Source organism: Arachis hypogaea, chromosome 3 (genome assembly GCF_003086295.3).
Source record: "Arachis hypogaea cultivar Tifrunner chromosome 3, arahy.Tifrunner.gnm2.J5K5, whole genome shotgun sequence".
Lineage (NCBI taxonomy): Eukaryota > Viridiplantae > Streptophyta > Magnoliopsida > Fabales > Fabaceae > Arachis > Arachis hypogaea.
Window position 1 is genome coordinate 123,634,190 of NC_092038.1, and position 23,762 is coordinate 123,657,951.

The 23,762-nt window shown below is 34.3% G+C and overlaps 5 protein-coding genes and 1 non-coding gene across 12 annotated transcripts; 2 read left to right on the top strand and 4 right to left on the bottom strand.

Annotated features, from left to right (window-relative positions):
* Positions 1-12: 12 nt before the first annotated feature.
* Positions 13-4,440, bottom strand: LOC140183861 (putative disease resistance RPP13-like protein 1). Its single transcript, XM_072233438.1, has 2 exons — positions 519-4,440; positions 13-239 (listed from the first exon to the last, which is right to left on the bottom strand). Exon 1 carries the CDS (start codon positions 4,249-4,251, stop codon positions 523-525), a length of 3,729 nt encoding a protein of 1,242 aa, XP_072089539.1. The 5' UTR covers positions 4,252-4,440; the 3' UTR covers positions 13-239; positions 519-522.
* Positions 4,441-8,691: 4,251 nt separating this feature from the next.
* On the bottom strand, positions 8,692-10,924 carry LOC112791238 (cytochrome P450 71AU50). The gene is made up of 2 exons (XM_025833980.3): positions 9,788-10,924; positions 8,692-9,544 (listed from the first exon to the last, which is right to left on the bottom strand). Exons 1-2 carry the CDS (start codon positions 10,655-10,657, stop codon positions 8,921-8,923), a joined length of 1,494 nt encoding a protein of 497 aa, XP_025689765.1. The 5' UTR covers positions 10,658-10,924; the 3' UTR covers positions 8,692-8,920.
* Positions 10,925-11,500: 576 nt separating this feature from the next.
* LOC112791241 (pentatricopeptide repeat-containing protein At4g39620, chloroplastic) lies at positions 11,501-13,650 on the top strand. 2 transcript variants are annotated; one of them, XR_003197179.3, is made up of 3 exons: positions 11,601-12,028; positions 12,139-13,323; positions 13,471-13,650. XR_003197179.3 is itself a non-coding variant. In XM_025833984.3 (2 exons), exons 1-2 carry the CDS (start codon positions 11,735-11,737, stop codon positions 13,255-13,257), a joined length of 1,413 nt encoding a protein of 470 aa, XP_025689769.1. In that variant the 5' UTR covers positions 11,501-11,734; the 3' UTR covers positions 13,258-13,441. The 2 variants fall into 2 exon arrangements, 1 of the variants encoding a protein (XP_025689769.1); XM_025833984.3 differs by lacking the exon at positions 13,471-13,650 and having other exon boundaries at positions 11,501-12,028; positions 12,139-13,441.
* Positions 13,651-13,769: 119 nt separating this feature from the next.
* Positions 13,770-13,842, bottom strand: TRNAA-AGC (transfer RNA alanine (anticodon AGC)). The gene has a single exon. It is a non-coding gene; the product is annotated as a tRNA-Ala (tRNA).
* Positions 13,843-14,544: 702 nt separating this feature from the next.
* On the top strand, positions 14,545-18,152 carry LOC112791240 (alanine--glyoxylate aminotransferase 2 homolog 1, mitochondrial). Its single transcript, XM_025833982.2, has 10 exons — positions 14,545-14,675; positions 14,818-15,279; positions 15,402-15,632; positions 15,714-15,884; positions 16,390-16,533; positions 16,634-16,813; positions 17,021-17,246; positions 17,432-17,545; positions 17,646-17,732; positions 17,838-18,152. The coding sequence occupies exons 2-10, from the start codon at positions 15,040-15,042 to the stop codon at positions 17,879-17,881; spliced, it is 1,437 nt and encodes a 478-aa protein (XP_025689767.1). The 5' UTR covers positions 14,545-14,675; positions 14,818-15,039; the 3' UTR covers positions 17,882-18,152.
* Positions 18,153-18,604: 452 nt separating this feature from the next.
* Positions 18,605-23,274, bottom strand: LOC112791242 (transcription factor TGA1). 6 transcript variants are annotated; one of them, XM_072233435.1, is made up of 9 exons: positions 22,205-23,274; positions 21,565-21,795; positions 21,391-21,465; positions 20,735-20,794; positions 20,571-20,648; positions 20,375-20,441; positions 19,844-20,115; positions 19,482-19,709; positions 18,605-19,143 (listed from the first exon to the last, which is right to left on the bottom strand). In XM_072233435.1, exons 2-9 carry the CDS (start codon positions 21,721-21,723, stop codon positions 18,994-18,996), a joined length of 1,089 nt encoding a protein of 362 aa, XP_072089536.1. In that variant the 5' UTR covers positions 21,724-21,795; positions 22,205-23,274; the 3' UTR covers positions 18,605-18,993. The 6 variants fall into 6 exon arrangements, with proteins under 6 accessions (XP_072089536.1, XP_025689771.1, XP_072089533.1 ...); XM_025833986.3 differs by having other exon boundaries at positions 18,605-19,161; positions 22,490-23,066; XM_072233432.1 differs by having other exon boundaries at positions 18,605-19,161; positions 22,205-23,066.
* Positions 23,275-23,762: the final 488 nt, after the last annotated feature.

Below are 23,762 nucleotides of genomic sequence, written 5' to 3' on the forward strand. Positions count from 1 at the left end.
TGTAGCTTAGTATATGTAAAACCTGTTTGATAACGTGTCCAAAAGAAATTATACAAGGCATTAGATGAGTTTATAATAATATGAAAATAACTCTTCATCTATTTAAAAGAGTTACAAATCTAGCAACCAGTTGCAAGCATAAATCCCAACTTACTCTTTTAGTTCTTGCTGATGTTAAGGATAGGTATGTTACAATATGTTACCAAAATTTAGATAGCATGCTAGGCACTGATATATCACTGTATACAAACAAAACAAGGAAGAAATATAGTTACTGTTAGTAAACAATAATTTGATCCTTTTATTGTGAAAGCTTATACACCTCATGCTGATTCCTTTTACCATGAATCTTCTAACATGGTAGCTAACTCTTTGATTAAAAAAAAAGGGGGGGAAAGGGGGGGGGGGGGGTTAGAAACAAGTACATTTTCAAGCTATCATTTTTTTTCCCTCTGCAAAACAGCATAATGTTTCTTTTAAAAAAAGGAAATGACAAACATGAGAGACTAGAGAATTACCTACTCAGAAATCTCTATTGAGAAACTGTTCGACTTGAATGGTGGGGATGTGGGAAATTTTGGGCCAGATTAGTTGATGCTTGTTCCTGCAGTGTTCTCCCAGCAAATCACAGCTATAAATTTGAAGTAGCAAGAGAGAGGGAGGCAACTTTTCTCCTTCCATATTCTCCAGATTTGGACAGCAATAAATGTGTAGTTGTTGGAGGGAGGCGAGGTGGAGAAGCTCGTTGCACTCCAATGTCTCCAGATTATTGAACAACCATATCTCAAGAGTGGTAAGGGAGGGAAGGTGAGGCAACGAACCCACCTCTGGGTATGACTTTATGTTCTCGCACTTATAACCTGAAATTTTAAGATGAGTGAGGGCGTCCAAGTTACCCATCCATGATAGATCCCTCATTTGTTGCTCGCAAATTCCCACAGCAAGTGATTTCAAGTTAGGCGGTAAACCACCCTCTGGCAACCTCCAAGTGTCTGAGAAACCATATATGTCGAGAGACTGTAAACTTGGGAGTAGACTATTCATGTCATGTGGTAATGCCTCTAAAATGTTGCAGTATCTGAGCTCGAGATGAGTCAAGTTGGGTGCAGCCAGTCCTTCTCCTGCAAATGACACTAATTTGTTGCAGTACTCGATGGTGAGATGTTGAAGAGCAGCATGTGGTGGCTCTGACATTGAGAATGATTCCAGATTCCTACACCCTCTTATCTCGAGATTCTTGAGATTGGGAAAGACATCCAACGACAAGGAGGCCAGTGAATCACAACTCTCTTCTATTAGTAGCTCTACCAAATCATACTTCTGCTGCTGTTGCTCGGGGAATTCTAGTTTTCTACACCTCCAGATTTGCAGCTTTTGCAAATATTTGGGAAAACAATTGCCCGGTAAGAATACATAAGAGGAATACCCTGCGATGTGTATTTCTTGGAGGCAACTTATATGGTTGGTGCTGATCATTGCCTTAAATGCAGACTCCTTCACAGATTCACATCCCCTTATTGTTAAAGTATCCCCACCAAGAAACATGTCCCCAATGCCTTCTCCTATAAAATAGTCGTCTATACGTAATTCGCGAACTTTGGAAACATCCGACAAAGAAGAAATGATTCTCAAGAATACCTCATGAAGTATCTCTTCCTTCAACATAGGACACTCTGATATTCGAAGGATCTTAAGCTGAGGAAAAGCTTCTGAGTCAGGTAAGTTCCACTCCTCCCAACATGCCATATCAAAAAATTCCAAACTCTGCAGTGAAGGAAACGGTGGAATATGCGAAGAATGATGATCTTCTTCATTCTTGTAAAACTCATTGCCAATACTCCTAAGCTGATCGAAACCTTCAATTAGCAGGGACTTAAGAGATGACAGTTGTCCAAGTGAAGGCAGCATGCAGCAATTCTTGCAACACATCAGAGACACACGTGTCATGTTTTGGTAAGAGGAATGCCCAACCCAATTTGAAAATATTGTTCCTCTGTATCCATCAATTGTCAACTCTCTGAAGCCATTGTGTGGTTGCAAGTTGTTGAGTATATCTCTTTCAATTTGTGTGTTTGAAACCATAGCATCACCTGAGCACCACTCCAACAACAAGCTATCAATTTGCTTCTTATCTATTATCCTTGCACTCCTTGCTTCTTTTACATCGACAACATTCTCCAACTTCTTAATCTCAAGTGATCCATGAAGATTTACAAGCCCTCCTAACTGTTGGATTCCATTGTCTTCGTGCTTGCCCACGACAAAGTAACTTAAAATGTGTAAATGATTCAAATTGCTCATTTTTCTGGGCATTTCTTCCAAAGAAGTTTCTCTAATATCAAGATGCCGCAAACTCACAAGATTTTGCAAACCACTAGGCATCGGAGTTAGCTTAGAACAATAATACAACTTCAGTGTTTGCAAATTATACAAGTTGCACAAAGACTCCGGCAATGTCTTTATATTTGTATAAGAGAGATCCAAGTAGCGCAAATGAATCAATTCTCCTATTGAATTAGGCAACACATCAAGTTTATCAAAGGATAAAACTCTCAAGTATTTACACTTCGGTAATATGTCACATGTTGCCTCTTCAATGTTGCAGTTAGGAGATGAGAGATCGCCAAACAATAATAATGTCCTCAAAGATTCTACTTTAGAAATCAAATTAAGAAGTTTCGAGCTACGGTGATTTAAATTTACACATAAATGCCGAGTCTGCATCCTTATCTCCTCCTCTTTACCAAGTTCTTCTGAGTTGCAATAGAAATCCCCAGCAAGGAATATTGCTAAATCATGCAAGAGATCGTGCATCACAAAATAATCATGAGCAATTTGAAGCTTTGTGAAAAATAATCTGGAAGTTAGTTCATCAAAACACTCACAACCAACTTCTTCTAAACTCTCTCCTCTCTTTGGTGGTGGTAAAAGATCTTCTGCCATCCACAAAAGGATTAGTTCGTCCTTTTTAAATTTATAATCCTTGGGATATAAAGCACAATAAACAAAACAACGCTTTAAATGTGGAGGAAGATGGAAGTAACTTATCAGCAATGCTGGAATAATCTTACTCTTCTCCACAGAAAATTCCCAAATATCACTCATTAGTATCTTGTTCCATTCCTCAACATCATGCTTTGTACGTAACAATCGTCCAAGTGTTTCTGCAGCTAATGGCATGCCACCACACATCTTGACAATCTCTCTACCAATTCCTTCAAGTGCTGCATTTCCATTAGATTGTGGAAATGATGCATTGTCTGCAAACACTGACCAACAATAGTCTTCCGACAACCCTCTGAGAAAATAAGGGTGACAATTCTGAACTGCTAAAGCAACATTTTTCCCACGAGTAGTCAGAAGAACAATACTTCCTTTCTTCCCATATTGGAAAGGGGTCAAAAAATTGATCCATCTGTCACCATCATCACTCCAAACATCATCCAGAACAATAAAGAACTTCTTATTCAACAATTTTTCTTTCAAAGCATGGTGAAGTGAATTGAAATGGTCAAGACACTGAGTATGCGGAGAAATCTCCTTTAAAACATTCTTTGTAGTCTCAGCAATATCAAAATTTTCTGAAATACAAACCCATGCTTTTAGATCAAATCCCTTCATGAATTCCTCCTCATTGTTGTATACTGATTGGGCTAATGTTGTTTTACCAACCCCACCTATGCCAACAATAGCGATCACAGATAAGTTATGCTCACTGTTGTCATTCAGCATCTTGATTAAGGCCTTCTTGTCATCCTCCCTTCCATATACCTTCCCTCTTACAAGAGAACTGGACGGAATCCTCCATGATGAGCTACCAGTGGGAATCTTTTCAAGACCAAGGTTATCTTTTTGTTTTCCAAGATCCTCTATTCTTCTAACCACCCTTTCCATATTATCTACCATCTCCCTATCTCGGTTGATGAAAAAGTTAATGGTGTTGAGGAAAGGACGTACCTCCTTTTGAGTGGGGGATTTGGTGAGGACAGTGTCGAGCAAGTCCTCAGCACAGTAAACAGCATCCCGGAGACTATCGAGCCACTTCCTCACAGATGGATTACCGAACTGCTTCAACTCAGCGTCGGCAACAAGAGCTTCAGCACCCAACAGAGCAGTCTTCAGCCTTTGAACCAAGTCAGGGCCAAGTTTCTTGCCCAAGACCAAGTTGACAGCATCAGTTGTAAGGAACCGGTCAAAGACAACGTTAATGAAGCCAGAAAGAAAAGCTCCACCAACAAGTGCACCAGCCATGATATGATCTCAACAAGTTATCAGAAATTTAGATATAAAGGTGAGTAAAAAATGCAATGATTGCAGGCTTTGTAACCGAACTGTGCGTTAGTTTATCAAAGCTTACAGTGAAGATGAAGAAGCAGTTCTCAATCATTTGTATTGTAGGCAATAAGACAAAGACAATTGACTATACAGGGGTATGAGACTATGAGGGGCCTAATAATTAAATATCGGTGATATTAGTGTTGGTGAAATTGGTTCTTATAATTAATAAAAAAATATAAATGAGTAATGTAAATAATGTTTTGAATAAATAAAATTTTTGTAGTATTATCTATTTTATTTGTTGTAACAGGGGGTTGAGTTTTAATATATTTTATGGAGACAAATGTCTTGGTAATAGTGTATTGTTGAAAGTTTTTTTATAAAGCTAAAAATCATTTATTTTGACTTATATAAGTGTGAAGTTGTATGAATTTTTTAATTGGAATAGTGCTTATTTTTATTGTTGTCTTGGAGTGTAACTAGATTTAAGATAGTTATGTCTCAATTTTTTTGTTTTTTTTATCAAATAGTACAAAAATTATTGTAGTATTTTAATCTAAAATTTTTAATTTAATTTTAAATCTGTAATAATTATTGAGTTAATAATTTATAATTTGATGAAATTTTTATGATAAGTATAATTTAATGAAATTTTTATTAATTTGAATATATAATAATTTTTTATATTGTAGCACAAAAATTTTATTTTTTGTGAACTTTTCTTTGACATTTATTTTTTTTCTAATGCACACAGTTTTTTAATGACATCTATAATAATAAGAATAAAAATTTTAGAATATATATTGAATAAGTTATTTTTAATAAAAATAATTTAAATCACATAAACTAAAATATTTAGTGATATTTTGTTTAATCCATTATGTCATACAATGTTTCAAGTGATACAAACCTAAAATAATATTTAAAAATGATCAAAATTGATTCGTTGATTTAAATAACATATTGAAATAAATATAGTTATAAGAATTTTAAAATATAATTATAAGAATATTTTTTTTAAATTTGTTTTAAAAATACAATAAATATTTTTATATTGTATCTAATCATTTAATAGAATCAATTCTAAGTAGATAGACTCGCTCCTCTTTATTTGTTGGTGTAAATATTTTTCATGGACGAATTACAAATTGTAAAATGAAGTTATAGTGACAAAAATCTTATGTATGATATATAAGTATGTCAAATAATATGAAATTTAAATATTTTATAACTTAAAACTTGCTACGATAATATTAGTATTATGGATGATACTTTAATATAGATGTTTATTATATTTAATTATTTCTTTATATTTCAATTCAATAATAATATGTAATAAGTTAATTAATTATGGGAGTTATGGTTTTAATTTAAAAAAAAAATATTTACTAAAAGTTGATCGATTAATTTTTAAATTTTGTCAAATAATTAAAATTAATGATGTGATATTTTTAGAGAAAGAAACATAGTTTAAATCTAATGTACAAAAAATTAGTATTAACTTTTATATAATAAAAATAGATAAATAGATAGATAGATATAATCTAAAAATTTATATTATTGACAAAATTAAATTAAAAAATTATGATAAAAAAGTTTTCAAAAGATTTAAAAACATGATCAAGATAATTAAAAATCATCATGTTTTATAAATAATTAAATAGTAAACAACTCTTTCTCTTTAAAATAATTTTTGTGAAAATATTTGGGTAAATATTTAAAAAGTGCAAAAAAAAATTTAATATCTAAAGTCTAAATTTTTTTTTCATTTTTCAAAAAAAAATCAGTTATTCACAAAAGAATGCAAAAAGAATTAATATAAAATTACTAAATTTTGAGGACATCTTATTTTTTAATTATACTTAAAAAAAATTATATCAAAATATAATTTTAAAACATTTTGGATATATATTTAATATCTAACTATTTGTATTATGTTTTTATATCTTATAAAGATTATTTGTCGTTGGTATTTGATGCATGTGCATCATGATGTATTTTTCTATACTTTGTCATATAAAAAATCAATTCATAATGTTTAATTATGAAGTGTTTTGGTGCTTAAATTGAATATTGCTTTGATTGTTTGAGTTAATGAATTTTGTAAAAAATAATAAAAAAAAAGAAGCAACAAAAGCACTAAGATAGCGTTTGTTTTGAGGTATTGAGACAGAGACCAGGAGACTTAGACTCAGTATTATGTTTGTTGGTTCAGAGACTGATACTAAAATTTCTGTCTCTGTTTCTAAAATTTCAGTATTTCAATACCTTCAAAAAATGGGAACATAGGGGACTAAAATTTTTAGAGATGAATACTGAAACTTTAATAACATTTTATACCTAAAATACTTTCATTTCAATTAATTAATCATAATTTTACCTTTTGTACAAATTAAATTAGAATTTTATTCTTGTTTCAATTTTTGTCAACCACTTTACACCAAACAGAATACTGAGATTTATTTCAATCTCTATCTCTTAGTCTTTGTCTATCAGTCTCAGTCTTTCCGTCTTTATCTCTCCACCAAATGTTACCTAATAGAGGAAGTATACTCCTAAAGTGGCAAAAGAGTTGGAAACAAACTCAAAGAGAAGCAAAGACGATTACTCTGACCTCTTCACACTCCAACAAGAATAACTTGAGTTACAAAACTCCAACTGAGGTAATTACAGTGCCATTGGAAAGTAGACTTCTAGAGTTTTCCAACCATATATAACACTCTATAGTGGACATTGGATTTGAGGGTACAAATCGCTATTCTTTCAGCGTCGCAAACTTGGCGTAGAACAATTTCCTGCAAACACAGCAGACTTACCTCTTCACATTCGAAAGATAATAACTTGAGATAGAGAGGTCCAAATGACGTGTTTTCAGTGGTGTTAAAAAGCTGACTTCTAGAGCTTTCCAATAATATATAATAGTCTATAGTAGACATGCAGTATGGAGCCGCAAACGACTCATCTTTCAACGTTGCAAGATTGCCAAAGCCCAAAGTGTCACCAAAGTGCCACTTCAATAACATTCCACATTGGGCCACTTCCAGTAGCTCAATTCCTTCATTTATTCTTTAATGTTTCAAGCCTCCAAGAAGAGAATTAAAATTTCATATTTGAATTTGCATTTGATTGTAATTTCATTTGAATTTATTTAGATAGCTTATAAATAAGACCATAGTTGTCAAAACTGAACCGGTAATCGAACCGGTCAAGTTACTGGTTTATTGGTTTATTGGTTCAACCAATAAATTACTGGTTCAACTGGTAAAACCGCTCTCACATAAATAAAAAATATAAAATAGTCAAAAACTTAAAATTAAAATTTGAAATACATATTTTTACTAACATTTTAAGAACAGTTAAGTCAAATTCTATAAATAACTAATACAAAGATAAACATATAATTAGTTCATACTATTATATATTATCTTAATTAGATACAATAAGAATAACAATCTATGAATTATATCCAAAGAATAATTTTAAAGTTTAAATATTTTTATATAATTAAATAATTATATAAATTTATTTTTTTTAGAATAAGTAATTTTTATTTATTTTTTTATTCATTGTCATTTTTATTTTAAAATTAATTAATTTGTACTTCAATTAAAAATGAGTTAAGTATTTCCATGTTTATATATATATATATATATATATATATTAGTTAGAAAGAATTGATATATATATATATTTTAAAAAGCATTCAAAATGCTAAAGGAATAGATTAGTGCAGTGGTTGTCAACTTGGTTTTCATTCCAAGAGGGCCAAGTTTGACTCCCACGGCTGTTATTTTTCAATATTGAAATTCAATCACTTATGATTTGCCAAGAGATCAATGATTATATGATTGAAGAGGAAATGAAAACTATTGATCCTAAGAATGCAATATCTCTTGATCCCAATATTAATTTCATTCTTGTTATTTATTTTTTGTCTTTTAATTCTTGTTATTCAATTGTTCTCTTTAAATTTTTGTCATTTAGTCTTTCAAGTGTTTGTAAAATGCTTCTTTTAGTTTTACTTTCTAGTCATTTACATTCTTGCAATTTAATTTTCAACACTTTACATTATTGTCTTTTACTTTTTTTTTTTTACCAAAGATAAGAAATTCGAACCCGCAACCTCTTAATTGAATATGAGGAGACTATGCCATTTGTTCTTTATTGCTTTCATTTAATTTCAAGTCATTTACATTCTTTGTTTGCTCATCACTCAAAATTGAATCGTATAACTAAAATAATTAATCAACTATTGCTTGTTTAATCCTTTAATCCTCGTGTGATCGACCTCACTCTTAGTGAATTTTATTTATGCAGAATATTGAGTTCATAAATTTTTGTATCAGTAGTTTTAGATTAGTTTTGTCAATAATATAAATTTTCAGATACTATTTTAATAGTTTAGCTATGATATACAGCACAATATCTTTTATAAAATTTTTATTTAGATTTTAGCAGGTTATATACAATCAAATTTATTAATTCTTATTGAACTAAACCTTAATTGTCGAGCATGACACAACAGAAACTAAACTAAACCTGCTAAGTGAGAGAAATGTTGGCAACAACAGAAGGAAAACAACACATTGTAATGTCCTCCCCATCCCACAATAGCAACAGAATTATGGCAACTGTCAACTGCTTAACCACTTTCATTCTGAAGCCGATAAGTAGGTATCGCAAATAAATGATTAGCCCTTGGCATAGTGAGACCAAACTCCTCAGTCATGTCCAATTCAGATGCCAACATCTTATTTGGTAACTTCCAATCAAAGCAATGCACAAGTTGTGCCACCACCAACCGAACCACTGTTAGACCTAACTGCAATCCAGGGCATCCTCTTCTCCCAGACCCAAATGGTATAAAATGGAAATCTCTACCTTTGATGTCAATCTCCCTTCCCTCAAATCTCTCCGGCCAGAACTTCTCTGGCTCACTCCAAGCACTTGGGTCCCTCATGATTGCCCATGCATTTATTATGACTCTTGATTTCTTGGGTATGAAGAAATCTCCAACCATGCAATCTTCCATAGATTGGTGTGGTATTAGTAATGGTGCCACTGGATGGATCCTCATGGTTTCCTTGATGACCATGTCCAAATATTCCAACTTGTCTAAGTCTGACTCCTCCACCATTCTCTTCATACCAACCACAGATTCAAACTCCATTTGAAGTTTCTTCATCACTCTTGGATGCTTTATTAGCTCTGAAAGTGCCCACTCTATTGCCGTTGCTGATGTGTCCACTGAACCTGCCAGCATATCCTGTGCAGAAAATATATACAAGGTGTTATCTACAGTGCCAAAAATTAGTTGCCTAAGATACATATATACTGATGGATCTCACATTCACAGCTTTTTCCAAAACCATATATCAAGACCAAATTTGGCAAATTTCGGCATAATTTTAAAAATTGGTCATACAACAAGTCACACATACATGCATAACTTAAAGGCGAGTGTCCAAAAATAATTAGGTCAAGTATTATAAGATGTGATTCCATTTACCAGCAATATGGCTTTGATATTAGGGCGTTCAAGACGGTATTCAGATTCCTCAGTGCCTAGAAAGCCCAACATGACATCCACAAAGTCCTTAACTTTATCTTCTCTGTTCTCAGATGATTGCAAGTGGTCATCAATAACTTTCTCAAAAAACTCATCAAATTTTTTCCCCACAGCCTTCATGCGCCTAGTTAAGCCTTGAAGATCAAGTTTACCAATATAAGGAATATAATCACCTATGTTTGGAGTTGCCGCTAATTGCATCCCTTCTTGTATAACACTCTTGAAACCCTTCTCATCCAAGTCTTTGTCATCATATTTCTTCCCAAAAACCATTCTACAACTCATGTCAGCACTTGCTGTTGAAACCTTAGCACTGACATCCACAGCAACTCCATCATTTGCTGCTTCTCTAAGAACGTTGATCAATGATTCAACCTCCTCTTGCCTCATGCGTCTGAATGAGTTGATCTTTGTTTGGCTTAGTAGTTCCAAGGTGCACATCTTTCGCATGTTGCGCCAATAAGGACCATATTCACCAAAACTCATGTTCCTCTGCTCCCATGAAATGTACTTTGCAGCTTCATGGGGTGGTCTACTTGCAAAAACAAGGTCATGGGTTTTAAGAAAGAGTTCAGCAGCTTGTGGAGAAGAGACAACAATGGTTGGCACCAAACCTAGGCGCAGGTACATGATTGGTCCATGTTTTTGTGATAGTTTGTGAAGATCAAGATGTGGATTATCTCCCAACTTATGAAGGCTACCCAAAATTGGTAACCCTCTTGGACCAGGAGGTAATTTCTTGTTCTTGTTGGTGAATCCCCATAGCCAGAGACAAGCAAGAGAGACTAGAAATATTGCTATACAAATCATCTTTAATTAGGGAATCGTGTTCAAATTGCTATGAGGAGTAATGTATATAATTACTAGGCTTATATAATGTATAAGACATAGTGAAGGGAACCTTGGAAACTATACAATCCTGGAAGTTGTGACGTTTGAAACTTTGAATTATAGTGACTAGTGAGTTGAAATTTCAAAAGAACACAAGAATACAAAAAAGCATTCATTGATAAGTGTTTACCATTGTCGTTGCTACTTGCTAGCCTCAGAATAATATATTATATGCCAGCTCTGATGTAGGTCGCAACTTCCGTCATTTTGTATGTAAAAATATAAACGTGATTAGGACAACGATTTTGTAGATTTTGTTTCTTTTGTCACGGTATGTGCATGATGTATTGGTGTGGACCAGGTGGTAATTTCTTGTTCTTTTAGAATTTTCGTATCTTTCGCAATGTCATTGTCAATTGATTTAAAACAATGTTTTGAGACAAATCACAAATGACCTGAGTTGAAGTAATTTTAAGATCTGCGGGAGCTAATTATTTACTGGAGAGAATCTACTTCCTAAGCAGTTGAATTCATCGAAACTGATTAATGTGATTTTGTACCATATTATAATAGTGTTGAAGAGTCAAGACTTTATCCAAGAGAAGTGTAACATGTTTTATACCTGCCAGCACATCATCCAGGTGTGGAGCATGCAGATTGGGATTAAGTTTCTCTAAAATAAAAAATTTGATAAAATAAAAGTATAAATTAACTTTAAATTAAGATAATAAAAATTATAAATTTAATAATAAAAGTATAAATAATTTAATTTATTATTTTATAAATATGTTCATTCTAGATATTTTTTTTCCAGCAGATTGTATCATAGGTTGTCCTCCAAAAAGTGGGCAATTGAGTCATTCCACTCGCAAATAAATAAAAACCTCACGAAAGAGAGAAATGCTGTATGACTAGTTGACTACTCAAACAATTGTAAAACGAAGCCCGAACAGATAAAGGGAAATAACCAATGCCCAAAAAAAAGCCCAGAAAGTAAACTGAATGAAACGTTAATACGTTATCCGAGTCTCTGCAACTCCACTCAGCTAAGCTTCCATGTCTGTTCTTTCTTCTTCATTTGCCAAATACAGGACAAGTACAAACCATCCAAGCTTGACTATACCACCCGTTCGGATCTTATGCGGCCCGGTTCCGACCCGGAGGAAGAATAACACCGACCAATCGGAAGAGAGACGAGAGCTGGTTCGTTTACTGACCGGGAAAATAACCGCCGAGAGAGAGCCTCTCCTGAAGACACTGAACAAGCACGTGAAGCACCTGAGAACCGAGCATTGCTTCTTGCTCTTCGAAGAGCTTGGTAAACAAGATAGCTGGCTACAATGCATTGAGGTGAGGTCCCTTCCTCTTTCCCTTTTACAATTGTAAAAAACCCTAATTGTTCCGCTCTTTAATTTCTTGAATGCTTATATTAACTATTAAGTACTCAATTTGGCGTTCAGGTTTTCAGGTGGATGCAGAAACAACGGTGGTATATTGCTGACAATGGAGTTTACTCGAAGCTCATATCAGTGATGGGAAAGAAAGGCCAAACCAGGATGGCTATGTGGCTCTTCTCGGAGATGCGTAATTCCGGTTGCCGCCCGGATACTTCTGTGTATAATGCTCTTATCACGGCTCACCTTCATTCCCGGGACAAGGAAAAGGCATTGGCCAAAGCTCTTGGCTACTTTGACAAGATGAAGGGAATGGAGCGTTGTAAGCCCAACATTGTTACTTATAACATTCTCTTGAGGGCTTTTGCGCAGGCGCGCAATTCAGATCAAGTGAATTCTTTGTTCAGGGATCTTGATGAGACTGTCATTTCTCCTGATATATACACGTTTAATGGTGTCATGGATGCTTTTGGAAAGAATGGAATGATCCGCGAAATCGAATCTGTGCTTGCTCGAATGAAAAGCCATAAGTGTAAGCCTGACTTGATTACCTTTAATTTGCTCATCGATGCATACGGGAAGAAGCAGGAATTCGATAAGATGGAACAAGTATTCAAGAGTTTGTTGAGGTCCAAGCAGAAACCAACACTGCCTACGTTTAATTCCATGATCCTGAACTATGGCAAGGCACGACTAAAGGAGAAAGCAGAAAATGTTTTCAGAAAAATGACTGACATGGGTTATAAACCAAGCTTTGTCACTCACGAGAGTCTCATCTACATGTATGGATACTGTGATTGCATTTCCAAAGCTAGAGATTTATTTGAAGGGCTAATTGAGTTAAAGGCTCAGATAAAACCATCAACCTTAAATGCTATGCTTGATGTTTACTGCATAAATGGTTTACCATTGGAAGCAGATTCTCTGTTGGAGAGGGCAATTAGCTTACAAGTGTTTCCTGATGCTTCAACATATAAGCTTCTTTATAGGGCTTACACTAAAGCCAACTTGAAGGAGCTTTTGGATAAATTGCTGAAGCATATGGATAGAGATGGTATTATCCCTAACAAGAAGTTCTTCCTAGATGCTTTGGGATCTTCACGAGACAACTCAAAATCTGCTACTACTGTTGTAACTCATTCAAATAGCTCCCAAAATTTTGCAGAACCTCAGCTGAAAAATTAGTTGGTAATTCACATCAACATTTGACTTGCTTACTAGTTACGAGCAGATCAGTTCACATATGAGGTGGTATGTTATGTGACTTTGCCATCATTATTTAAATATTCAAGTTTTGATTTAGTGAACCTGTTATTCTTTGTTTATCCTTTTTGTTCTTATAAATAATATTGCTGAATTCTGTTTTTTATTTTTCTGGTTTAATTCATTTGGATTTAGTGTAGTGCATTTGGCAAAGTGGATGGTGCTGGAAAGCAACAAGTAAATCAAAGAGTTACAGATGCAGTTTTGATTATGACATTATTGACAATTTTGAAACAAAGACTACAAGTATGATTTGTAACATTCTTCACAGAATTAAAAACTCAATGAATTAATAAAGATGATGTTAACAAGAAACAACAATCATGAACTGCAATATTGTTTGTGCACTTTCAACTTGATTCTATGAATTTTGTTGGACTCAAGATAAACAATTCGCAATCATTAAGAAAGAAAAGATAAGATGAAAATGAAAATGGAGATGCGGGGTATCGATCCCCGTACCTCTCGCATGCTAAGCGAGCGCTCTACCATCTGAGCTACATCCCCATTGTTGTGTTGTTAGCTAGTTTTTAAAAACTATTACTGTATTGCATATCCACACGTACCTAGTCACGTAGATTTCCATTGCTTTCCGTTAAAATCCTTAAGATTTACTTTTAAATTTTAATTTTACTGAATTTATATTTTCGAAGTGTATTTAAACCGAAAAATAATAAAATTAAAACAAAAATTTAAATTTTAAATTTTAGTTTTATTTAGTTTATATTTTAGATGTGTATTTAATTTTAAAAAGATATTAAATTTATTTAAATATATTTGTTTTATTTTTTAATTATTATAATAAAAGACTTAATATTATACCATTTTTAAAAAGATACCTAATTAAATGGTATTTTTTATACCTTAAAGGATAAGATCTGCTGATCCAAAAGTTATTCATACAATCATACTCAATCCATCTTTATCGAATAAAAGAAATTATTAGTTGGTATTACGTACCTAACAAGCACTATCATTTATAAGTATTGGTAGAGTAGAGTGATAATTTACCTAATTAACAAATAATGCAATAATTCATAGTAAAAAAAATATATACAAAAAGAGAAGATTTTTTTAATTTTTTTAATTAATATTATAAAATATAATCTCTTATTATATATTTTTATATAATAAAAAATTATATTTGATAACTAATTAAAAAATTAAGATCATCCATTTAAAAAGGCTTGGCCTCATCTAATTGAAGACAGCTTGATCCCACCTAGTGATCATCACAACAACAATTGTTTTGCCATTGGCAGTTGTCACCTTCTTTCACTTTGTTAGTTTGTTTTGTTGGCTACATGTGAACTCGAGGAATTAATTAATTTTTGAAAAATGTGAGAATTGTCAAATTTTATTGTTTTTTTGTTATTATTTATCTATCAATTCGATTTTTTGAGTCAATTTTTTTTTTTTGAAATTTTTACATGCATTTACACTGATGCACACTAACCATCTATTAATTTTCCTTTAAAATAGGTTTGATTTCGAGAATCGCATCAATTAATGTCCACCTTCGCTAAGATCATTAATCAATGAGGGAGGGACCGAGGGACTGAGGGTGGGTCTGGTGATTTCACGCCACGTCAGCATATTGCGAAGCTGAGATCCCCATTTTACTGAGTAGTAACACTACTTAAATAACACAGTAACACACGCTCGTCTTCTTCTTCTTCTTCTTCTTCTCACTTCTCAGTTCCGATGGCAACGATGCGAGCGTTACTCAAGAAAACCGTCGCAATAGCCAAGCCTAGCAATTCGCGACCTTACGCTTCTTCCATTGGAACTTACGCCGCAGCCACCGCAAACGCTGTTGAGCCGCCACAACTTCCGCCCTTCGATTACCAGCCCCGGCCCTACCATGGACCTTCCGCCGATGAAGTCTTGGCCAAGCGCAAAAAATACCTCGGTCCTTCCTTGTTCTACTACTATCAGAAACCTGTGAGTTAGTTACTTTCTCCACACACCTCTTTTATGAACATCGATGCTATTGCGATGAAGCTTTGTTGGATGTAAATATGAGGTGTGATGGATAATTAACGATTGGTGTTGGTTTTGTGCAGCTGAATATTGTGGAGGGGAAAATGCAGTATCTTTTTGACGATAGTGGAAGGCGTTATCTTGATGCTTTTGCTGGCATAGTTACTGTTTCTTGCGGACACTGCCATCCTCAAGTTTTAAATGCTATCACAGAGCAGAACAAGCTTCTGCAACATGCTACTACCATATATCTACACCATGCAATTGCTGATTTTGCTGAGGCCTTGGCCCAAAAGATGCCTGGAAACCTTAAGGTCAATCTTCTCTTTATTGCTTATTGCTTAGCTTCTTTGTTTTCGTGTTTCTTCTTTTAATGATTGTTATTTTTATTGCAGGTTGTTTATTTTGTAAATTCCGGCTCAGAGGCAAACGAATTGGCAATGATGATGGCTCGTTTATACACTGGTAATCTTGGTATGATTTCTTTGAGGAATGCATATCATGGGGGAAGTTCTAGTACAATTGGCCTGACTGCTCTCAACACCTGGAAGTACCCTATTCCAGAGGTTTGTCTGAGTATTTCATTTTATCACAATGTTTTCATTTGGTTTGTTGGCATTTTCAAAGTTCAATCTGAATTATTAGTTGCATTATTTATCTCCAGATATGGACATATGACCAATCAGGCCTTTTCTTTATGAAAAATAGTTTCTCAGTTTTTCCTTTTCAACTTGCAACCTATACTCTTTCTAGTAGAATAATGCTTAGTTGATGTTGTTGGACTATCACCAAGAAAATGATCATAAATATTATAATTTTTTCCCTCTGAACAGATTTATAAAAAATTAAGTTGCAAAGCTTTAAAATCAGTCACTAATATACTGTTACCATTGATTTCCTTTTTTTCTGCTTTCCAATGTATGAAGAGAAAATCCGAATAAGTTAATAGAACTTCCAAGTTTCAATTACTACCCCAAACCAATCTAGTTGTAATTATAGCATCATGAAAGTTGTATATTTTATATTAAAGATGGTGAAATACTAATTATTCTTAATATTTTTAAATTTAAGGGTGAAATTCATCATGTTATGAATCCGGATCCATACCGTGGAATCTTTGGCCCTGATGCTAAGAGTTATGCCAAAGATGTTCAAGATCATATTGACTATGGAACTTCAGGAAGAGTTGCTGGATTTATTGCTGAAACAATTCAGGTACGTACATCATGTCTAATAATGGAAATGTTACTTAGAAGGTAGAACACCATGTCAGTATACTTCTCTATTTAATTTTTTCCCTCATGACTTGGACTAGGGAGTTGGAGGAGCAGTTGAACTAGCACCTGGATACTTAAATCTTGTCTATGACATTGTACGGAAGTCTGGTGGTGTCTGCATTGCTGATGAAGTGCAAACTGGGTTTGGTCGTACAGGAAGCCACTATTGGGGATTTGAGACACAAGGTGTCATTCCTGACATAGTTACCATGGCAAAGGTCCATATCTCTAATTCCTGAAACTTGGCAAGTTTGTCATGCATTCTGAAGTTTAACTTGGTTTTTCTTATACAAGATTCACTATTTTGTGTTTTGGAACAATATGTTTTGTTCCGGTTTTTTCTTCTTGTAGGACTGATTTTGGTGAATTGTAACTTCCAATTCTTCTGCAGTTATTTCACTAAATCTCACGTTAATATGTATCAGGGTATTGGCAATGGTTTGCCGCTAGGAGCTGTAGTTACAACTCCAGAAATAGCAAGTGTGATGAATCAAAAGATTCAGTTTAACACTTTTGGTGGGAACCCTGTCTGTTCTGCTGGTGGACTTGCAGTTCTCAGGGTTCTTGATCAGGAGAAGCGTCAGGCTCATTGTGCTGATGTTGGTTCTCACATGCTTGAGCGTTTGAGATCGCTTATGCAAAAACATGAAAGTATGTCTTCTTGAATCTTGCATCCTCAAAACATTGTTTTGTTACTGCATTGTAGTTCAACTGCATGTTAACTATATATCTAGCATCCATATATATGCTTGATTAGATAGAAACATAATCTTTGGGTTGACATTATTAAACTTCTCATGTTGCTGCAATTTGTTTTTATTATATATGGTGTTTAGTCATTGGAGATGTGAGGGGAAGAGGTTTAATGGTTGGGGTAGAGTTGGTTACTGATCGAAAAGAGAAGACACCTGCAAAGTCTGAAACTGCTGTATTATTCGAAAAACTTAGAGGTAAGATGAGAATCACCAAATCACTCAATGCATACAAAGCTCGCATTTGTTTTCCAATGTCCTAAAAGACTTCTAACCATTTACTTGCAATGAATTGAAGAGCTTGGTGTTCTAGTTGGGAAAGGAGGACTGCATGGAAATGTCTTTAGAATTAAGCCACCAATGTGTTTCACCAAAGATGATGCAGGTATATGTTTTGGGTGTTATCTTTAATTAAAATGCAAGATCTAGATTCTTTCTCCAAACCTTCTAGCAAAGTGTAATTTGGCTGATTTCTCTCCCAAATGTGCAGATTTTGTTGTGGATGCCCTGGACTATGCTATATCCAAGTTGTAAGGTTCAACCAGAAATCAAGAATGTAATGCAGACCATGACTACGGAGCCATATTGCTGCAACGAAGCTACACTTGACAAGTTTTTATTTATTTCACACCCTTATCATTAGAATGCACTGTTCAGTGTTCACTGAACAAGTTAGTACAAAACCAGTGTTCACCTATTGCTAAGGGAGTTTTATTTTCTTAAACCTGTACATTATAAACCGAATGTGGAACTGTGCATGTATATTTTGGATTCAATATCATCTAAATGCTCCATTCAATCTAAATAGTAATGTCAATTCCTACAAGAAAGAACGAATAAATTTGCGAACAGAAGTTCGTTTTCGATTTGCATGTTCAGTGAATGAACATGTTTTCAAAGGAAGAGCCAAAACTTTTTCTAATACTGTAATTGACACACACGTGGAATCGTGTGAATTAACTGTGGTTTCAGTTGTATCACTAATGAATGACCTATGAATAAATATAGAGGGTGGAATCGTGTGAATTAACTGTGGTTTCAGTTGTATCACTAATGAATGACCTATGAATAAATATAGAGGATTATTATACGTTAGTTATTATTTATTAGAAATCAATTATTTTTGTGATTAATCGAGAGAATATCACACCCTCTGTTATCTTACCTCAGCTATATTTACACGTTCAATCCCTGAATGCCTAAAAATTTAAAATGATACCTAACCTAATCTGTATCAGGTTCAAAACAAGCTTCTTGTTTAGGACACAACTTTACACCTTCTTTCTTACATGGCCAACTCCCATATAGAATAGTTACAAACTTCTTTTCGTAAAATGGGAATCTGCATTTACAAACCAAGTAACAGAAGACTAACAGAAAAATAGGAGCAACCTAGGCACAAATCCATGAGTCATGGCTCTGGTGTGTGTTATATGTATTCTCCATTTCTCAAGCCAGTAAGCTGGCTCAATCCCATCTAACATTGAATGAGTTATAAGGCGCAAATCAACTGGGTTTGACAACACATTCAATAGTAGGTGAGAGTGAATCAGCTCGGTGTATGAAAAACAATGAGTAAGAAAAACAATTGTGTTGCTGATTTTACTGAAATCTTGGTTACAGGTTGCCTCAGTATTTTTCGAAGGCTAAGGTATTAAGCACTCAGCAGGTTTGGGAGGACGATTAGCCCAGAAAGAGCTCAAAGCTTGCAGGCGTTGAAAATATTCCCCCAAGGCAAGAAGCCACCTCGCAGCCTGCCGTTTTGTAAGTATTCGAGACATTTGCAGCAATGTTTCCTGTCGCAGATGATCAGCCTGTCAAGTTTCAAACATAATAAAGCTTCCTTCAATTTTCTATTGCTCAATCTTCAAGTTAGTGAATGAAGATGTTTCATTTCTTTCTTTTGTTTCTTTTCTTTTCATTTAAGTAACATGAGTTGGAACAACACTATATTGTTTCCTAGTTTCATCACTTCTAAAACAAATTTGTTGAAATCAAATTGGGTTATTCTTTATTGCAGAATTATGTTCAATCATTGCTGTCACTGACACGGGGGTAAAATAATAAACCGGTGGAAGTTAAATTGAATATAACTAACGGCTTTTCATTCAAGAAAGTGAAGTAAATTTCTTACTTGGTTCACAAAGCTCACTAGAGCTGCCAATCTCTCCATTGCAGTAGACATGTTTGGAGTGTTAGTTTGTTCTTCAAGTTGTCCTGCTGCTACAGATTCTGAAACCATTTGTTGAAGTTTGTCCATGCCTTGTGAAAGAGCATCTTCTGCTTGCTGACAAGATTTTCCAAGGTTGCTTATGTCTGATCTTTGTTGCTCTGTCATGGTTTCAATCCTAGGGACCAGAATCTGCAATCAAAACAGTTTTTTATTTTAATTATTAATAATGCATCATATCACCATTTACATGCTAAGCTGGTGCTCTCATTCACAACGAGGAAGCTTTCTCAACATTTTTTATTTAACTAGATAGTAAGCATCACCTTTAGAATTTCTGAGGGGCGAAAGCCTCCAATCCAGAAGAAAAATCGTTCGGCTGATGATTTCCACATGCCGGACATAACGTAGAAAGCATCAGCTTTTGCAGCAGCAGATTTCATGCCAAAGAGCTTAAAATAGTGGTTCATTGTGCCATCTACAAGTTCTCCGAGTTCTACGTCACCCATATGAGAACTTAAAGCATTTCTAAGTGCCAAGGTATGTCTATTCCGCTCTTCTAGCCAACGTCCATACTCCATCTCGAAGTTTGTTATTCCTGCAAATTAGATGTTTTTAGAAAGAGCTTAAAAGTAGTAGCAGCAAAGCTTATTGAGAACTTTATGAACAGAGTTGCAGTTAATTCCCTAATATTAATCCGAGGCATATTCAGTTTAGAGGTATATTCAGCATGAAAATGACATAGAAACAGTTCAAATACTGATTTCACCAACATATTGTGCAACCTCAGTAACAGAAAAAACTCAAGATCAGTGACAAATCAATATATAGCACTAGCAGCATGATAACAAACAAACCTGAATTTAAAGAGGCAGCAAAACCCAAACTATTAGAACCCAATCCAGTACCACCAATATGTAATCCCTGCAGTTTTGTTGCCCCAAGAAATTGAAAAGAGAGCCGAGAAAAAACAAGTATATATTGAACAAATATGAAGTGATCCACAGCAGGAACTGGAGTGAATCAAACTCAGCTTCATGCCTTTCACTTCACCTGTTGTTTTGCATGATCAACCTCTTGCTCTAACTGCATTAGCTTCACACGACATGATTCTAGTTGCTGTACATAGGCCTGCATAGAAATATCACATGAACAATTAGTATATCTAAGCATTTGCTGCACATCTAACATGTTTTTCAATGTAGAACCTTTCAAACCTTTTTGCGCAAACGACTCTTACGAGCAGCCTCTCGATTTTGTGCAAGGCGTCTCTGTATCTGCATGTTTCAGCTTGTTAATTCCTTTTTTCTTTATAACCCTAAAATGAGTATGAATACATGACAGGCATAAAAAATTGGGAACCATAGGACCTCTGAATTTGTTGGTGGGTGTGGGTCAAAATTGCTTTTGAAGGATCAAGCGCTTAGCATTAAGCTAAGAGTTATACAGCTGTTAATTATGCCATAATTCTTATTGTTTAAACCCATTTAACCATAACCAAGTACCATGATCTGTTTCAAAATTTCTACATACAGCTAAAGATGGAGGCAGAATAGAATACTAAAAGGGTGTGACTTCCTATGGCAAAGCCTTACTAAAGATTCAGTTATGATGATTTCGAAACAACACCCTCTAGAATGAGGTTGCCAAAATGACAATTATAGCTAAGAATATCACTTAGTACACAAATTTACTAGCAAAGGCAACATCTTCTGATGACCAAACGTAAAAGTATCTACAGAAGTAGAAACATAAAGTTCAAACTTCAAACTGAATATCACACATTTACGAAATATATAGCTAATGGTTTCTGCATAGAGTAGAAAGTAGAAACCAGTTCATATTAGTCAGGTATAACCAAACATGGTCTTACCTTATCAGCAAGTCTGTTAGCTTCTTGGTCATATTGTTTAGATGTTCCTGGTATTCCATGAGAAGCATATTCTGACTATGTATTTAGCAGCCCAAAATGACATGATTAGCAAGTGAAATTGGTGTGTATTATTGTTTGTGGGAGAGAAAAAAAGAATTAATTGCAAACTTGCACCTGATTGTCAAACTTAATCTCCGCGTCATCAATTAAGAGCGTTGATGCACTTAAACTAACATTACTTCTGAAATTCTCTTCCCACATACTAATCTGGTGGATTGGATCATATACTCCCATCCTTCTTGGGGGAACAAAGTGTGAAGTTGGAGAATTCATGCTCTATGGATTGAGAATGACCAGTGCAGTTGACTTAATCAGCTCCAAACACATATGAGCGTACAGAATCCACTGTTTTTTTATTTCAAGATAGAAAATGCATTAAAGAAGCATTTCTTGATAACATCATAAGTAAGCAAAAGTCCAATACACTGTATAAGTAACCGGAATTTCACTGAAATGTGATCAATTTTGTGTTTGGCAAGGGGGAAAAAGAAGAGAACATTACAGTTTTATTTTACACTGTTAGAGTTGCATACTCTCTAGAATTTAATCTTCTTAATCAAGTATTAACAAATGAAAAACAAAAGATTAATCAAGGTCCAAGAATCAAGGGGAGAAAAATGGATCATGAGGGAAATTGATAAATGAAAAGAATTTCATATTTCTTTGTTAAACTTAAATAAGCTTTTGATTCCAGGAAAACTCAGATTATTACAGCAACTAAGTACAAATTAAAAGTAGAGATTTGTATATTAACCAAGGCTTTTGAGTTTGTCCCTCTACCTCAGCAGCAGACAAAGGTACAAACGTGTTACGCAACAGAATCTAGGAAGTAGGATACTGTACTAGTTTGTTTTCAACCAGATAAGGTAACAACCAAAATCGTACTAGTTTGGGTACGCACGTTTCGGGAAACCAAAACCAAAGTCACTTTTTCAACAAAAAAACAAAATCATCAAAACCATGTAAGAGTACCCTGGAAACTGATGATGATCATCATCATCACACAAGCAATGAAAAAACACCTTGGTGTGTTTATTACCTCTTACTATGTTATTTTCTTCCTCGTTTTCCTCGGCAGTTAAATCTTTCAAATTAGAAAGAGAAAAAAGGAAAAGCCGAAAAGGGAAGAATAAAAACTATACTCTGAAAAACAAAAACAGAAAAACGAACCTTAGAAAGCTACTTTGAGAAATGGAATTGGAAGCTTTTTTATTTTCCCGCTTAAATATTGATATATATATGCCACCCAAAAAATATCACGGAACCAAATTCCCAACGCAATCCATTACCCTTACCCAATCCAATCTCTTCCAAATGTAAAAAACCTTACCCCCCCCCCCCTTTTCTCCCCCCAAAACTCTAATAAACTTAACATCCCATCATGAAATCATAAGCTAGAACTATAATAAAAAAAATAAAGGCCACATATATTTTTTTAAAATATTGGACTTTAAGTTATTAACTTATTATCATGAATATTCATATAATTTATAATAAAAGAGGTAGACTTTGGTGTATATAGCGTAACGAGAGAGAGAGAGAGAGAGAGAGAGAGAGAGAATTATAATTTATGATTGCAATTGTTGTGGTATGTATGGGTTGCGCTACAGAGAGTCAAAGGATTCACACGAATGAGCTCAGCATCATTAATAATGCTCCATGCTTGATGTTTCCACTTTCCACTATCGTTAATACCTGTGCGCGCCACGTAGATTCGGATTGGGTGATGACGTCATTTTCCGGTTGCCAACGTTGGCCGGCCGGAGAATATTTGTTTGTTGCATGCACACGACAACACAACAGCGTCTTCCACTCACCACTCTTGCGAGTTGCGAGTGCTGAGTTGTGATTATATTTAATATTCTGAATTTTGATGACGATAGAAATGGCCCCAAATATTGCTTCCATTCTGGATTTTCTGACGTGGTTGTCATTTGTGACAACACATATATCTTTGCTCGTAGTTTTGGAGAATGAACATTGAGGAATCATCCTTTCCTCCATCAACATATATTATTTTCAACAACCATGTTAGATGTCGACTGATTTTTTTTATATTGGAACAAATGGTGTGATGTGCCCTAATATTTTAGTGTATGTGAGTTTTATTTTTGTATGGAATAATTTTTTTTGTGAAAATTCAGGTGAAAAGAGCCGTTAGATAATTTGATTGATTTGATTAAATTTTCATCTAACAATTTTTAGATATCAACTTTTCGTGAAATTGACTTCACCTGAGTTTTTATCTAATTTTATACGTTTTAAAAGATACAAAACGTCACTAACATTTTGTATATAAAAATAATTTTTAA